The sequence below is a fragment of the Ananas comosus genome, linkage group 4, assembly GCF_001540865.1.
Source record: "Ananas comosus cultivar F153 linkage group 4, ASM154086v1, whole genome shotgun sequence".
NCBI lineage: Eukaryota > Viridiplantae > Streptophyta > Magnoliopsida > Poales > Bromeliaceae > Ananas > Ananas comosus.
The window spans coordinates 15,555,829-15,574,438 of NC_033624.1; the positions used below are offsets into that span (position 1 = coordinate 15,555,829).

Sequence of the window (18,610 nt, forward strand, 5' to 3'; positions counted from 1 at the left end):
GCGCAGTGGTCACTAACTGCGTCCGGATAAATTTACGATGCCTCTGTACGTATTAGCCCACCTGGCAAGGCATTGACCCAGGTGTGGCTTCGCCTTTCTACGACGCTCTTTATATCTCTTATTAAAGACCCACACCAACCCTAACCCCCCAAGTCCCAACTACCTCCCCCTCCCACCCCAAAGGAAAATCGGGGTAGTCTAAAAATGGAAGTCTACGGTCCAAAGTAAGACCGTAATCCACATGATATTAATCGTTTTATCAAGATTGACCAGTGCTCTTTGACCCGAGGGAGCTCTATAATCCAAATTTAGTCCTTTAATCAACACAATATTTATCGTTTCATCCAAATTGACAATATTGGTAGCATCCGATTCATTGGCCCGAGGAAGCTCTTACATTTAATTCCTGCACCCTCCACTTAGGCTTGTCCTGCCGTTCTATTGCCGGCGTAACCATAGACAACATGAGAAAACAGGAGGTCGAGATAGAGAAATGACGTGGTGCAGTCAAAGGCTCGTAGGTCTAATGGCTAGCTGATGACATGGCAGTCCAAAAAATAGTTAATGGAACAAGGAAGCAGCCACGTACCTTCCTCTGTAGACGGTCCAGTGGCCGTGGCACTCTCTCTCTCTCTCTCTCTCTCTCTCTCTCTCTCTATCTCTCTCTCTTTTATATATATATATATATATATATATATATATATATACACACGGCTCGTGAAGCACATCCTTCGCTCCTGCTCGCGTCCTCAGCTTATTTCCCCTACGCTCACAACCGCCGCCGTCCACTAGTGTTCATTACTTAGTAGCTTCGAAGAGCAAACCAAATCAAAACCAAACCACCTCCTTTTCTCTCGGGTTCGGAAGACCGGGCTGGAGGATCGAGGGGCCTCCTGATTAATTAATTAACTTGCTTGCTTCTTTCCTCGTTCGGATATCATTTATTCTCTGCCTTTCCGGTGCATTTAATCGTGAGTTAATGAGTCGACCGTAACATCGATCTATCTCTGTTGACGACTACGCTCAGCGTAATTATAGCCTACCTGTCTGCAGCGAGCTACTTAACTGGCTAGCTAGCTGTCTGGCCGGCCTTTTCTCCCTCCCTCGTATGTATATATATATATATATATATACATACATATAGCTCTCTCCCAACCCGATTCCATCCGATCGACGACGTATGGCTACGTTGTCTGGCCCGCAGTACCTCTCACAAGTGACAACTCACAAGGCTAGCTGCAGCATGGAATCCCTCGCCTTTGCTTCTCGCCTCCGCCCCTCCTCCAATGTCAATACGATGATGATCCGACGGCGGCCAGCACCGGCTGAACAAATAAAAACCGATGCTAATATCCTCACCTCCCCCTCCCCCTCCCACCGCCGCTCTCCTTCTTCTTCATTCCGCTCCTTCCGCTGCTCCGCCGTGTCCGCTCCCTCCGCAGTCGTCTCAGGCACAGCCACCGGCCGAAGACCTCTTGCCGATTCCCCTGCCCGCCTCCCTCCGGAGCCGGTGACGGAGGGGGCGGACGAGTTCGCGGCGGCGGCAAAGAAAGGCTCAAACTTGGTGCCCCTCTACCAATGCATCTTCTCCGACCATCTCACCCCGCTCCTCGCTTACCGCTGTCTCGTCCCCGAGGACGACAAGGAAGCCCCCAGCTTCCTCTTCGAGTCAGTCCAGCAGGGCTCCCAGGGAGCCACAATGGTGACCGGATCCGACCTACTTAATTTAACTCTGTTTCTCATTGCTCAATACTATACTATACTATACTATACTATACTATATATGCTCCTCCTACTGCTACGCGCGTTCTTCTTCCGTTATAGTTGTCGTTCTTCGATCCATCGATCGCAGGGTCGTTATAGCGTGGTGGGGGCTCGTCCGACGATGGAGATCGTGGCTAAGGAGAACGTGGCTACGATAACGGACCACGAGGAAGGTCGGACAAGGGAAGAGACGGTGGAGGACCCCATGCAGATCCCCCGCCGCATTTCTGAGACCTGGAGCCCCCAGCTGATCGACGACCTTCCCGATGCTTTTTGCGGTATTTATTTTCTTTTCTATCGATTAACTTCGATTGTTCCTAGCTATATATATATATATATATATATATATATATATATATATATATATATATATGTTTGCTTTTTACTTGCTTTCTTTTGAGCATCATTCTAATTAATTTACTTTAGCGACACCGACTGTTTGATCAACGCCAACCGTTTAAACGAGGAGCTATGTATACAGTCGGATTCAGATGTTGCCTTACATAATATTTATATTTGGCCGTGTTTTTATTCGGTATGTATTTTTTAATTTATTTTAATTTTAAAATTATATTTTTAGAATAAGATAAATTATTTTGTAGAAAAAATATGCTATTTTATTAAACAATGAATAGCAAAAATTTTAAAGAAACAAAAATTAAATTCTATAATTATAATTATACTAAAAAAATTAGTATAATTAATTACTAGATGTGATCTCCTAATTAATTACTAATTACTGATTATGCAAATTTTAGTATCATCATTCTGTCGCTTTTCATTGCTTCCCTATGCGACCAAGTTGTTTCTACTGGGGAAAAAAGGCACTCCCTCAGTGTGGTCAATCACAAGAATTTTGTCGCTAAGCTATGCTGTAGCTTCTAGCTTTAGCTCTATACTGTAGCTTCTGGTTCCTACTTCTTCTATGTTTTTCTACGTTTTTTTTTTCCTTTTTTTTCTTTATTTTGTTCACAAGGTCTAGCTTCCTGACATATTTTGCTAAATTAAATGTTTTAAAAAAAAAATAAATAAATAGCGTGCTATCCTTCTCACAAAAGAAAAAAGAAAAAAACTTTCTCGTGAAAAAAAGACTCCTCACCGTGAGAATACCGAGGTGATGAGTGACTAATATTCTACCGAATGTGAGTATCATGGATCATCTGTTGGATATTACCTGCCTATGATCCAGTAGAAGTTGAGATGTGCGCTTAATTATTGTGCTCTTCTCTTACAGCGGGGTGGTTCCTGGCTGGGCACTGTCTCACAAGTTGCCATGGTTTAACAATCAACAGGCAGTCATGCACCATCCTCCGCGATCCTGGTTCGTTGGTTAGTTGGCCGCCAATTTGTTTTGGAGGATTAATGGGGGAGGGAGAAGACAAACCNTAGACGCGGACGCGGACGCGGACGCGGACGCGCAGGCGCAAAGAGAAGAGGAGAAAAGGAGAAAAGAAAAGAAAAGATTAAAAAAAACAAAAAGAGAAGAAAAAGTGCATGTGTCTTCCGAATGATGACTGGAAAGAGACCAAAACGATACTTTCCAATTTTTATTGTCCTGTTGGATGTAGGAGAGGCATCTCTTTCCGAATAATCTCTTCTTGCTGTTATACTATTTTCCAAGCGCGCTTGTGACCTTTTTGCTCTCTGATGTTGTTCATTTCGCGTTGTCCTCATCTCTTTTGAATTCTCGAGTCGGTACCATATCAATAATAAGTGGATTCACATTACATATCATACACTCGTGGAGCAGTGCTGTTGTTGGTTCAAGATATGATGATTTTGGCGAACATGCCTTGCTTTATTGCAAAATCAATGCCCCAACGACCACCCTTGTTAGGTGTACTATTCTTCATCAAGCGAGCTTCTCTCATCACGGTTTAGAGTGATAAGCGTCGAAGAAGAGCATTACAAGTTTGAAAAGGATGTGCTTCTATTTCCTTAAGCTGATAAAATTGATGCTATTTAATGATCTATGATATGACCAACTAACCGCTGACAGTATTTAATGGTATAGGAAGGTCACTACTAACATGAACTGAGCTTTGCTTTTAATTTGTTTGTTATCTTCTCTAATGAGTTCTTAAAAATAGTTGCCTCTCCTAACGCGCAGATATACCTTGATGTTTTTTCAGCATTAAGTAGGTCAACTTGTCATGTACGTGCACGCTCATAGAAGTTCTTGCCCTTTCTTACTTTTTGAGATTATCAAACTTTGCACTAGAAGTGATTTTATTGTCTTCACAATAATTCTTTCCTGCAAGCCATATAGTGGTAATCGACACAACTATCATTTTGGGTTTCACTAATTTAACTTGAAAAACATATGCCTACTGCAGCATGCGACGCTTTGAAATTGAGCACTATCTTATCTTGGAATTCTTTCCTTTGCCTTTTCACTTAATTAAATGGTATTATAGTTTAAACTATACTCTGGTATATATGCACTTTTTTCGCCATGGATAACATTTGTAGGACTCTATTTACTTTCAAACATAAATTTCTATCATTTACGAATTCCCTTTGTAATTATTATGAGTCTTTGTATTGTTTAATATCTCTGATTAAGGGCTGAGTAGGAACCTCTAAGTTTCTTTTCCATATATTTGACAAATAGTTTATAATTATTTTGTAGCTTATCATCAACTTATTGCTCTTTCGACTTATATCATATTTATTCTGAACATGAAGGCAAAAGGTCAAGAAATTTAATACTTTTTCTGAAGCCACATGTTTCATCCTGATTGTTTTAATTACCTATTTATTTACTTTTCCCATTTAGGTGGATGGGTGGGGTTCTTTTCATATGATACAATGCGCTATGTCGAAAAGAAGAAACTTCCATTTTCCAATGCTTGTCAAGATGATAGGAATCTCCCCGATGTCCACCTAGGTCTATATAATGACGTAATAGTGTTTGATCACGTCGAGAAGGTATCGCTCTTCACTTTTCTGACTTTGTGTAAGTTTTAACCAAAACAAAGGCGAGTCATCTGTTGGATAATTTTGATTTTTAGGATCTCATATTCTATACATCGTTTCTTACTCGTTTTCTTCTTGAGTAAATGTTTCTTACTTATTCTTTTCTTCTTTTGCATCTCTATGGTTTTGTGGACATTGTGTTACGGCTTATGAGACAGCACTCAGGACACTTAACTTGGTTTTAACAACTGAGGTCTTTATTGAAGAGAGAGAGAGAAAAATACAATTATTAGCAAGTCTTGTATCCATTAAATGTGCATGATGGCTGATTGTCGTGTTGACTTGACAATTTCAGGCTTCATGTAGTTGTGTTTGTTCAATTTTAATGCACAAACTAGAATTTTGATAATTCAGGAAATTACGTTTGTAAGATCCACAGTAGTCTATTATAGGATGCAAAACATTTTGTTGAATAATAAAAGAAGAAGTGTAAAACATTCAATATCTTAATTTATTTATAATAATCCTTAAAAGGCAATTCTCTCTCAAAAAAAAAAAACCCTCAAAGGCACTCCATTGTTTACTTTCATCTTTTTGCAAAATTCTTGTGCAACTGGAGGGAACTTGTTTACATTACCATATTCTATTTTCCGTTACATGAAGCAGCCAATTTCTGCTTGCCAAGTCCATTAGCATAGACTGCTTGCTAGTTCTGTAATGTTAAGCCAGAGATTTTGGATCCCTAATATAACGAATTTTTACTAGTCATTTCACTTTCGGCTATATATGTTTTGACTCAGAAAGCATATGTCATTCATTGGGTGCATTTGGACCGTTACTCTTCTGTAGAGGAGGCCTATAAAGATGGCAGAGCTAGATTGGATGTTTTGCTGTCGAAATTACACAACTTTAATGTGTGAGTATCTGTTGTTGTTCCTTTTTCTTCATTTCATTAATCTGCTCATAATCTTTATCCAGTTTCAGTTCTTTTGTACTAATTCCAGTTTCATCTCATATTTTTCAGCCCTACACTTTCTCCGGGTTCTATAAAATTACATACTCGCCAGTTTGGTTTACCCTTAAAGAAGTCATCTGTGACAAGTGATGAATACAAGAAGGCTGTTATGCAGGCTAAAGAGCACATCTCAGCAGGAGATATATTTCAGATTGTTTTAAGCCAGCGTTTTGAGCGACGAACTTTTGCAGACCCATTTGAAGTTTATCGAGCGCTAAGAGTTGTAAATCCTAGCCCATACATGACATATTTACAGGTGTGTCAATCATTTATCATCTACAGTGTTTTGTCTTTCTGTTTATTCTGATCATTTTTTAACTCATTTTGTTGGAGAGTGGAGGATGTATATAGTGTATTTATCCTTCCCATTCTGTTCTCTCTGATGTTTTGACACTTATTTTTTTGGTTTTTGTTTTTTGTTTTATTATTATTATTATATTATTATTATTTTACAGGCAAGAGGATGTGTTCTTGTAGCTTCGAGCCCAGAAATCCTAACAAGCGTAAAAAATGTAACTCTCAATCTCTAGACTGTAATTATAATTCTAGTTCATAATTTACCATCTTGCTCCTTTGCTGTTTTTGATATACTGCTGGTGTTAGTATCCAGCATATGCACTAGACAAGTGATAGGTGCTGATTGACGCTATCTATATTCACATACAATAAGTGCACTATACACAGGAACCAAAGGTTCCTGCCGTATCATTAAGGAATGAAAGTAAAACAAGGAAACAGGGCAAAACATGAAGAAAAACATAAAGACAAGGTAACAGAGGATCTTCCATGATAAGTAGTTTGAACGGTTATAATGATAATAGACCAGACAGTCAACAGTTAACACATATTTTCCATATAAGTTGCATAAAGAGTTTTTATTTTTTTAACCTCTATATATTCGAGGTAGTACAGAGTGCAGATTAGTTTTGCATCTTTTCCACTCTTCCATTTTGTGAATATTTCAAAGCCAGTTGTATGATGTTTGCACTTGAGATTACATTTATAACAAAATGTACTTGCCTTTTGCAGGGAAAGATTGTTAATCGTCCACTTGCTGGTACTGTTAGAAGAGGCAAGACAGAGAAAGAAGATGAGCTGCTGGAACAGCAGCTGCTGAATGATGAAAAGCAATGTGCTGAACACATCATGTTAGTGGATTTAGGAAGAAATGATGTCGGAAGGGTGCATTTCTTTTCTTCTAAACTTACTCATGCTGTTTACTCTCTAGTCTTCAAATTAGGTTTGGATTTACTTTTGCTTGTGCTAGGATTTTCATACTCTTAATTCTCCTGTTACAGGTCTCCAAGCCTGGTTCTGTGGAGGTGGAAAAGTTAATGAATATTGAAAGATATTCCCATGTGATGCACATCAGCTCAACAGTAGGAATTTCCCACTGTCTGGTTTCCCATCCTATTTCGAAGTTCTGTAGTAATAATACCAATTACATCCTGACTTTCTCAGGTCTTAGTACTACTAATTATATCGTTATTTCCTTAGATATTTCCCATGGCGAGAAATATTAGGATATCAAGATCCCATTGTTATTGTTAACCCCTTTATGAACTTTTCTAGCTTTTAAATTTTCGCAAGAGCTTCTGGAATATTATAAATGTTGCGTTTATGACAAATGGCAAGAAAACCCACTTTGCAGCCCGTGAAAACTCATCAAAATTGTAACAAATATAGAAGGTTAAATAGGAGACACATTTACTTTCTCCGCTTCTGTTTGAGTTGTACATGTTGTCTTTTGCTGTTAGAGAGCTGTTTCAGTAGCATTTCTTTGCTAGAAATTATGAAGGTTCGTGTTTACGTGTGCCATATGCATCTTTCTATTGAAACTGGCGAGCAGGAAGTTTATATACTGCAATGCTAAGTCTCTAAGCTTTCCAAATCTATTGAACAGGTTATTTACGATTGATGTCGCTAAGAAAGTCTACATGAAAACTTTGCAGGTCACTGGGGAGTTATTTGATCATCTGACTTGTTGGGATGTTCTACGTACTGCGTTGCCTGCAGGGACTGTCAGTGGAGCTCCAAAGGTTCAGCTTATTCCCAGTACCCCTTTATGTTGATATTAAATTTCGAGCACCGAAGAACTTAATTTACATTGCTTAGGCCATTACTGGACATTCTGAAGAACTTTACATTGCTTGGGCCATACTGGATATCCATGCTCTGCTTAAATGACCAAACTGATTTTGTAGCCTGATAGACATTGCTAGGATGATGACATGATTTTCTTCTCATAACTAGCTACCTAGATGTGAAAATGCATGCAGATCGTACTCTCTTTTACTCGGTTAATTATGACTTAAAAGCATCAATTTGCTTGCAGTGACTGCATTTTGACTCTCTTTGCATGTGTTGCAAAAAAAAAAATCCCACCGACTGAATGATCGCAGGTGAAAGCCATGGAGCTGATTGATCAGTTGGAAGCGACGAGAAGAGGACCGTACAGCGGTGGGTTTGGAGGAGTGTCATTCTCAGGGAACATGGACATAGCTCTGACTCTGCGCACCATCGTCTTCCCAACAGGAGCATCCCATATGTATTCCTCTTCCTCCTACGGTAACAGCGACCTTTACAAGAAAAATAAGCGGCGAGAGTGGGTGGCACACCTTCAGGCTGGAGCTGGCATTGTGGCCGACAGTAACCCCGATGATGAGCAGCGAGAATGCGAGAACAAGGCTGCTGCTCTCGCTCGTGCTATAGACCTTGCTGAATCCGCCTTTGGACATAAAGAGGCAGCACCATTTTGGTATCTGAACTCTGAGCAGCCAACAAATAGTTCTTGCCCCTCAAAAATGTGAGGAGATAAAGGAGGATAGCACCAGAAATGCCTACGGTACTTGGTTGTTCAGTCTGAAATTCATGTACACTTAATTTTTTGAAGTCTGCAATTCATGTACTAAATATTTGATGTAAATAAATTGATGCATATAAAATTAACGGACCTCCAATATTTGCAACTTTTCATAGGCTACTAGCACGATTTACCTTGCCTTCTAGTAACGCAGCCCAAAAATAAATGGTTTAATTGAGAGATGTGATGTTTCATCAGTCCAGTACGTCCCTTTTTCATGCTGGGGCCCATCTGGATTCCTAAGAATTTCTCTTGCTTATTTGCGTTGCTCCGCTGGACAGCAGGATTTCCTTTTAAGAGTGATCCTTGTGATTCCATGGTGAATGGCAACATCAGGAAATTGTAGGCCATTTGATTTTAGTTGGAGCCGGCAGAATAACGGCAACATCAACTTGCATCAGTTGGAGAAGTGTATTTGCTCGCATACGATTTTTGCTCTTTCTAGTTTCCAAAAGGAAAAGTGCAGCAGCATAAATAGCTCAGTCATGCCACCAAGATTTAATTAGTTTCTAACAATTACACTTCATTCCTGCAAAATGCATAGAATTTTTTAAACATACCGATAGCTTACACACCCAATGACAGCATATTTGATACTTTAACATGAATTAAAAGGTGGGATGAACTGTAGTTGGCCCAAAAGAATAAAATAACCATAACAAGGAAAATCAAAAATTCAATCCCCTCCACCCTTATGCCATCCCTGCCACCCGTGTGCACAGCAAACAAAAAAGATGGAGAGAAACAAACGAGATATTTCCCTATAAATGAATTTCAGCAGCTGTATGAAAAGGAATATTTTGTTATGCTGGCATTCCTTTAGGCAAGTACTTCCTGAACTGTAGAAGCCGCAAAGCCACCTTCATACCAAATAATCGAGCTTCAAGCAAAATCTTTTCAAACCATATACTTAGTCCCCAGAGAAAGGACCTTTTGTTCAGCATCTTCTTGGACTCCAGAACTGCTTCAGATGAGATTCTTCCAATGATTAAAAATGTTTCAAGTGAAGACCCTTGACCCTGTCGTGAGTCCACGTAAAGAAAAATGAAGAATCATTTTGAAGCCCAAGATCTAAAGCATAAGCAAGCATATATACCATCTGTGTTAACTGTCAACACAATATTAGCAAAGATTTCAATGACATACTATATCTCTACGCCACATCTTATGTACGTAACATCACATAGTAAGGATCTTGTTTAAACCGGAAGGTAATCTTATATAAATGGCATCATAAATAGAAATAGCCTGGAATACAAATGCATTGTTTTGTTTAAATTGAGTATAAGATTGAAAAAATCTATGAAACTGTAAGTACTGCTATATAAAATAGCAAAGGATTAGAATAAGTAAATTAGACAGAATTTTTGTGCTGAAAGATGCAACCTCCACTGGGCAAAGGTGAAACATTTCACTAATAATTATATCATCTAAGTTACAAGATAGAGGAGAGTGCTCAACTGAATGGAATAGCAATTTTAATGTATATCGACATTGGGACGTCTTGAAATACTATGAACCATGTATAAGAATGTAAGATTATTGTAAATAATAGGCTGTGCACGGAAAAATTGTCAGACATTATAAAGAACTTGGTGGAAATAGTGGAATAAGTGCAAATCGCAATTCACAAAAAGCAAACATTTGCAATGATGCTTAGTAAGTTTCAATATCTTACCAAGGCATGATTGACAGCTCGCAAACAGTCGTTTGTTTTTAGCATTAACAAAATCACACGTGGTAGTCTCCTAAGTAGCTCTGATATCTGAGGTAAATATTGAGAAGCATACATCTGCACAAACAAAAATTTCATCTCAACTGATTATTTTACAATGAAGATTCTATCTTACTCAAGCTTGCATCATTGATTTTATAAGTCGCAAGGAAATATTAAACACAGGAGTCTTACATAAATTTGACACGTAAATGTTTGTAATAAAACACTTGTAGATAAATGGACAAACAGCCTAAAGCCTTAGAAAATTTGGAGAGAAACAAGATGAAAGTTGAATCTTATACTCATCCTTAGGATAACATATATGCACGTGTTAGAAACCTACATAAGAAGATTTCACCATACAACATATAAAAGATTTGCATGGTTGTTCTACTCAAAAATTTGGATGGTTGTACCAAATCATGGACCAAGTGCCATCCACAGTGCTTGACGTAGTAAGAAAAGAAACGCTAGCACCTTATGTAAATATTTGCCTAAAGCCATATATTCTGCAACAAAAAAGGTTGAAACTAACAACATGATTGATATTTCTGTAGTTGTAAGCAAGAGCTACCGAAGAAGACCATTCCTTGACAGGAAGTAAATGTTCACCGAGAAAGAAGAAAGAGCAGGTTATCTTATAAAGAAAGTCAGAAGAATAGCGAGTATGCGCTCTCCATTGGACAATTGTGTTCTAAACCTTAAGTTTAAGAAGAAAAGGTTTGGAAAGTATATTCAGATGGATGAGCAATCCACATAAAAAAGAAAAAATAAAACATTTGAATTCAACAATCCAGCCACCATATAATGTGAATAAAAAATATTGAAAATCTTTAAGATGGCAAATCAAAACTGGCCCTTTACAGCTATGACTATTATTATCCAGATAAGGCAACCATTTAGCTCTTTGCATTACAAAATCACTAGTGTGAGAGTAATTATGAACCAGTTCCATTCATGTGCGACAACTTTATATGTTGCCATATAAAAATTCCTAATGACCAACCATTCCCTTAGTTAATTTATAGGAATCACATATAACTGCCTTGAAGCTGCCTTGACCTCTGAGAATCTGCTGACACTATCTCCAACTATCTTTGAAACTTCCAACAAAGAGCATATACAACCTCAATGCGAGGACATAAATTTGAGGAACAATGTGAGAGGGATCATAAAAGGGGGGAAAAAATGGTCAGAAGCAGTAAGGAAAGATGTAAACCCCTAAAAAATGGAGTATTCAGCCAGCAATCAAAGAAAGATGGAAAAGAAACATTATGCAAGTAAACACGATACAGCATAATGTAAAGCTTTTCCTGTTGTTGTATGCCTGAGAAACACATTACAACTTACTTGAAGCTCAGAACGATCACCCTCACTCCCTTCTAGAACCAAATGATCAACAGATGGATCAATGACCCTTTTCCACGGCCTCATCGTGAGTATCCCAGCAAACAGTGCATATAGATCCTCACCAGCACCCAACTTTACACTGTTCTCTTTTATTGCATTTACATCAGCAAAAACAAGCCCCTACATGTGTATTATAAGTTTAGCAAGCATAGACTAAAATGGTTAGGAAGTTACAACCATTGAACAAAAAGCATCCAGCACCTTCCAAAGTGCAGCATAGCTTGTTCTAGTCAAAAAATCAAGTTCTTTGTAGAGGCCGTGATCAAGCAGTATCAGTTGAGGCTTTTTTCTTCCTGCATTCAGGGTGCGAAAAGAGGAGAAGAAAACCAAAAAGGTTCAAACAATGATGCAGTAGGAAGTTACTTTTCCTACACTACCCTAACACGGCATTTGGCAATCATTCCCAATCAACCTTTCAGCTAGTTTACGAACACAAAAATAAGAACCTCGAGTAGGCTCGATGTGAACAGCCGAGGAAGCTTCTATACTATAAAAGGAGTAAAAAATGAAAATGCAGACAAATCAGGAAAAGAATGTAACTGGCGGGATGGTGTTGAAAGTGATTTCGCTAATCGGAAATTGAAGCACACCATATCCACAATAATCAGTATAATCATCATCATACACCCAGGGAGAGGCTCTTCTACTAGTTAGCTACTGTGGGAATCCACTAAAATCTTAAATTCATTTAAATTAGTCTAGGAAAAAATAAGTGTATCTCTTTTGCCAAAAGACTAATGAAGCTGACTTTATCCCAAAAAAAATCCAGAATTTTATAAAAAAGAAATTTTAATATAGACCTGGATGATCCTTCCACTTCTAAAATCAAATTGTCAAAAATGAACAAGTTACTCACGAAAAATATTCCATTTGCTGGATGGCAAAGGCCGAGCCATCATGTTGGCAGCATGAGGGTCACAATGAACAAAACCATGCTTAAAAATCATCTCTGCAAAAGCTTCACTTACCTGTACAAACGATTTTTGGGTATGAATACAATGATTCTGACTATATATTAATTGCGAAGTTAGATATACAAGAGAACTTACTAATTTTGAGACATCTGCAGGTTGAATACCCATCCTCTGAATGCCAGTAACATCAGTTATTTCCGCAGCATCCATAAATTCCATGGTCAGAAGTCTAGGGGTACTCAGATTCCAATATATCTTAGGCGCATATATGCTATCCGCGATATGAGGAGATAATCTCCTAAAGTTATCCAAACATTTCTCGCTGTTCCTAGCCTCAAACAAGAAATCTAATTCCTGACAACCATGATAGCAACTGATCAAAATTATGTCCATAGTGCCCCATGGTACTTGACAAGATCATGAGCTGCATTTTTCAGAGATATTAGAACAGACAACTAGTTGATGAAAAATGGGTAGTAAAATAAAGATGAATAATATATCCATACAACAAAATTTTAAAAAACTGATTTCACAAAAAAACCAGTTTCTATTGATCGATCCATGAATGACTGCAACAAGGCAAATAGGCTTGTTCATCATTTTAAAAATGCCCGCGACATGCCTATGACTCTCTGAAATAGGAAGGAAGTTCATGGCAATGCTCACCACAAATCCAAACGGATCAGGGAAGAGAAGTGCTTGAGATCTGAAGTGACAAGAAAACTACGTGCTTGCATATTTTAATAGAAATATAGCATATTGCATAAATAAGTACATAAGCGACAAATACAAATCTTAGCTTATTGTAAAAGAGGTATGTCTATAGACTGAAATCAAGGAATAAATCAAAACAGAAGTGACATACATATTCTATACATGCTAGACACACAAAAAGGTCTTGCAAGAAGCTAATTCCAATCTGTGCAGCACAACATCTTCCTGCCACGATGAGCAAAATGATCCATACCTTCCCCGATAAAAGGCAATAAAGAAAACACAACAGCTACTATTGGTGTGGTTTTATTCCTGACTATCACAATTGAAAGGAAAAGGAATACACCTAAGAAAATTGGCATCATGCTTTAAAGGAGAGTTAAAAGGCGCATTTGGCATTCTACTTGAGTCATTTGGCTAAGACGTGTCGAAAGATTGGCACATGCCGCACCATGATGCAAGAATCATACAGAAAACTGCCTATTTCGGAATAGAATAGACGCACCTTTGGTGCACTTTCACGAACTTCATCAACCAACCACCTGCACATTAAAACACAATATTCATTTCCAGGAAAGCTTTATAAAAGAACATAATGATATACATATAAGCAAAGATTTTAGTGTTGTAGCATGAGGTCATATCGAAAACTTGCCGACATGATATGGCACAGCGTGCGCCGGACAGTCCGATGCTTGCCGGTCACAAAAAAATGTGTACCAACACATAATTGCATGAAATATTTTTTTTGCTTTAGCAACAAAATATTCTAATTGCTTATTATGTATCTTTATCAAGTCTTTTGAACTTTATTGAAAAAATTAATTTAAAAAAAATAGAGTTTTTAGTGTGCTATTGGCACAAGGACTATATCGTGTCGATAACTTGTTGACACGATACGGCACAGTAGATACAGCTTGTGCTGATGGGAACTTAAATCTTTGCATATAAGTATGCATACCACATTGAAAAATGCACATATAACAAAATTGTATTTACTCAAATAAATAATAAATTCGTAACCCATAAGCTATATGTCGAGACATTGTTTAGGTAACTTCTGAAAATATTCATGTTCGCAAATACAGCTGGGTTCATGTGTGGATAGAGATTTATCTGTTAAGTGACAAACAATTCATATATATTAGAGGTACACAATTGGTAGAAGCATGGATTAATCTATCAACACAAATCTCTAGAATGTTTCCCCATCATCTATGAAAATATTTAGCTATAAAGAATCATGAAGCAGATTGCTCAATTACAGACAAATATTGCAAATGTACTTCAATTTTACTTCAATTGTACAAAAATATACACTTAATAAAACATTGCAAGTGAAGTACACAAATTATCAGTAGTAGGAGATTATAGACAGCACACATGTAGCTAAATTTTATATATATATATATATATATATATATATAGAGAGAGAGAGAGAGAGAGAGAGTGAGGCTACTATGCTTCTGGAAGCACGGAGCCTTCCATGCTTCCAGGTCGTATTCGATATTGCGACTTTCGAATCGTCGATCGGCTCCGTTAAACTTGATCTAGAGTATTTAAAATACCTAGAAAATAAATTATGCGATTTTTCGATATTATTTGCCTAGTGAACGAAGGGGCTCAAAATCAACGGCTAAAAATAAAAATCTTACAAAACGCGATAATATGACATTAAAATTTTAAATCACATATATTGATCTTGTTTTATATAGTATAAATAATTTTCTATCAAAATTTCACGTGATTTGGATATTTCTACATTGTTAAACTTGCAAACGGCTCACTACGGCCGTTAAAATTATTGATTTTGAGCCCCTTCGATCACTAGGCAAATGATATCAAAAAATCATAAAATTTATTTTCTAGGTACTTCAAATACTCTAGATCAAGTTTAACGGAGCCGATCGACAATTCGAAAGTCGCAACATCGAAAACGACCTGGAAGCATAGAAGGCTCCGTGCTTCCAAAAGCATAGTAGCCTCACACTATATATATATATATAAGTGAGTAGGCAAGCTTCCAAACAAACAATGAAACCTAATGAAAAGGCCTAACATGCCACAGACATAATAAGGAAACTTCCCATGCTGCAAAACCCGACCATGCTCAAGAATAGTATTTAATAAATTCAGTTGGAAACATGCTAAATGCTTCAAGAGCATGCAGTCTCTCCAGTCTAGCATGAGCCTACTACATATCCAGTGTCATGAGCTTGGAACGACTAAAAAGAATTAACACATAATGAATTTGTGTACGAAACAATTAATAATGAACAGTTCATAATGAATGATTCTACGGTCCATAAAACAAATCAAGATAAGCCACCTGTGTATTTGCACATACACCAAACTATCACCGAAACAAGTATCATCTGAAACAAAATATTTTTGGGATTAACAAGTAAGCATCTAACAAAGTACCTGTAGTCAAATGCAGGAAAACACCGGTGCAAGAAATTAACCAAGAAATCCACAGTGACAATATCTGCAACAGCTGTATCTGTCAGATGGATGTGTTGAACCTGGACATTGATCATGCTAAAACTATTGAATGGCCCAAAACAGACATCCATATACCATATAAATTTCATTAATAAGTGAAAGAGAAAAAATTGATGCAGTAGAGTTTACAACCTTTACAGCAACTTTTCGGCCATCATGGGTTTTAGCAGCATGAACTTGCGCAAGAGAAGCACTTGCCAAAGGGACTGGATCAAATTCTGCAAAAACCTGAAAGTTCAACTATGAAGCACTTAAATGGGACTGTAAAATGAACACCGAAATGACAAACAAAGTAACAGTTTTGTACATAAACTAATAAGAGTACAAGAAACAGCAGTAACAGTAGCATTTCTTTGATAGTCGCATAATTCTATTGAAGTATTTCTTTACTATCATATTTGCAATATAAGTAGAAATAAGAATGTAATGAACCAACATTCTCTGGTGGGTGTCCAAGCTCTTTCATGAAAACACTGCGCACTTGATCATACGAGGAAATTGGACATCTTTTCAGCATTGAAGCCCTCATTGTTTGCACATATTCTTGAGGAACTACATACTCCTACAGCACAAGTTTCCAATTAGACAAAATAGAAGAGAAAAAAAGATCAGAATTAGAACAATGTTGAAAAAGTCAGAATTAAAACTGAAGTGTATGGTTGAACACGTCTTAAAACAGAATAATTAAAACTGCAAAATGATATAAAATCGATTTTAGTATGCTCCGTCATTAACCTTGGACCACCAGATTATGGAAGAAAGTAAACTAAATAACCTTCGTATGCTCTGTTATGATCTATAATGCTTGATCCTATAATATGACCTCCGTGAAAGTATTTCTTTTCTTCGAGTTATTTCACAATGTTCCTCCAACAGTAAAACTTGTAGCAAAACTTTATGATTCTATCATCCCTCCAGTCATAGCGATGACCAAAGGTAAAACTTCAGAATTGTGTAAAACAACATTAAATGCCCTACCGGTAAAATGAAGTTAGAAAAATGAACACATATACAAAGGTAAACCAGCTAAAGAACGCACCAATTGGCCAATATGTTGACCAAGTTTGATATATATTCCTCCATTGCGGAAACACAACTCTTGAATTCTATGAGCACACCGGTTGTGGACTTCGTGCCTAACTTTCAACCACTCAGCACTTCCTTCTTCAACTCCCCAAAACGAATACTTGTAGTCTGTAAGGTACAAGCGGTAAAGACTTTATGAATATGCCTGATAAACATTGATAAGTACCACACCATATTTGGCATTTTAATCAGTTTAATGTATGAAACAATCGTGACGTGAAGTTTCAATACGATTGTTCTGGTTTTTTATCTTCATTTTGATAATCAGAAAAGGTTTAGACACCTTGAAATAGTCAAGATCAACATCTGAAACTGCTTGAAACCGTTGAGACTTCAATAATCGAAACTCCAGGGGCCCAAAAATAAATAAATAAATAAATACAATATGCAGTTGAGTCGCGGAGAAAACATAAACCACGCGATATTTCGTCGAAATAAAAAAAAAAGAAAGCAGACAAATCGCGGAGAGAGTACATGAATTTCTATGATCTTGCAGATTGATAACTCTAAACAGATGGTTTTTCTGATTGGGTTCCGATTTGCATTTCAATTCAGGTTACATTAATTTTTGTTGATTCATCGAACAGGTGTGAGCGGAACTTGGGATCTAAACCTAGAAATCTAACACTAGTGGATGGGGATGAAGAAAACGAAGAAAGTGAAAGGGAAGGCGTACCGAAGGCGATGACGGCAGCAGTGACGGCGTCGCGGAAGAGGCGAAGGGGAACGATGGTGCAGATTTTAAGGGAGGTCGATGGATCGTCCGACGAAGCGATGGCGGCAGCTCCACCCCCGGCCCCAAGGAGAGTAGCCCCTACTGCCCACTTCGCCCCTGCGCGCCACATCCCGCGACCGCACTTTTCCGGGAGAGTTGGGGCGACCATAAACGTACCAGGGACCGACAGCAGTCTAGACCTTCGCTTCTACCGGTCTACCGGTGTAGGCATATATAATATGGATACCGGCGGTCTAGGGATATATGTACATATATGCATATGGAAACTCGTGGATTGTCCGGCCTACTAGCACGCATCGAATGGGCCAAGCTAGCGCAGGGGACTAATGAGCCCATTGTACTCAAGCGGCGTCTCTGCTCTCTCTGGAAGGAAATGGAGTCCACGGCCTGGTCGTGGAGCTCGGGAGCTGTGTCCTAGTTGCCTGTGTCCGAGCATTTGTGCACGGCGCTATATCAGCGATTCCTCAGAACGTATACTTAAAATCTACACATCCAAATTTTGCATACGGGATATAGAAGAGGCCCTTCTGAATATTCCTCTTGTTTGGTATAAGTTGGGAAATAGAACCAACAACAAATTCTATTATGGAAAAAAAAAAATTCATTAGATTCATATGTATGGAACTTAAAAACATGAAATTTGAGAAAATAGAAAAGTCGTCACTATACTATAGTTTCTCCGAATATAAGCGAAAAGAAAAAAGTAAACCAGAATAGTGGGCTGGGCTATGGGAATCGAGTACTTTCTAATACGGCCCAACATTAGTATGAAGCCTGGATGACCGGCTCAGGCCAGTTTCAGTCCTAGTGTGGCCTAACTTGAATATGTGGGTCTAAATAGGCCCGAGGCTCACGAGCTTACTACGGAAACTGGACGACGAGATCATGGGCCAAGTCTTAGCTCTAAGTCATCAAGGAAATCCAGGCCACTGTATGGACTCAAATAACTTATTTTGACTCTCAAATA

The 18,610-nt window shown here is 38.1% G+C and overlaps 2 protein-coding genes across 3 annotated transcripts; one reads left to right on the top strand and one right to left on the bottom strand.

Annotated features, from left to right (window-relative positions):
- On the top strand, positions 1,139-8,658 carry LOC109709001 (anthranilate synthase alpha subunit 1, chloroplastic-like). 2 transcript variants are annotated; one of them, XR_002215873.1, is made up of 10 exons: positions 1,139-1,702; positions 1,853-2,042; positions 4,544-4,695; positions 5,484-5,599; positions 5,708-5,954; positions 6,154-6,210; positions 6,728-6,846; positions 6,997-7,077; positions 7,651-7,737; positions 8,101-8,150. XR_002215873.1 is itself a non-coding variant. In XM_020231016.1 (10 exons), exons 1-10 carry the CDS (start codon positions 1,181-1,183, stop codon positions 8,506-8,508), a joined length of 2,013 nt encoding a protein of 670 aa, XP_020086605.1. In that variant the 5' UTR covers positions 1,141-1,180; the 3' UTR covers positions 8,509-8,658. The 2 variants fall into 2 exon arrangements, 1 of the variants encoding a protein (XP_020086605.1); XM_020231016.1 differs by having other exon boundaries at positions 1,141-1,702; positions 6,728-6,880; positions 8,101-8,658.
- On the bottom strand, positions 9,035-17,844 carry LOC109709002 (putative ABC1 protein At2g40090). The gene is made up of 12 exons (XM_020231017.1): positions 17,584-17,844; positions 16,861-17,015; positions 16,258-16,383; positions 15,954-16,049; positions 15,741-15,841; positions 13,822-13,858; positions 12,738-12,956; positions 12,545-12,656; positions 11,890-11,981; positions 11,629-11,808; positions 10,240-10,353; positions 9,035-9,580 (listed from the first exon to the last, which is right to left on the bottom strand). Exons 1-12 carry the CDS (start codon positions 17,789-17,791, stop codon positions 9,365-9,367), a joined length of 1,656 nt encoding a protein of 551 aa, XP_020086606.1. The 5' UTR covers positions 17,792-17,844; the 3' UTR covers positions 9,035-9,364.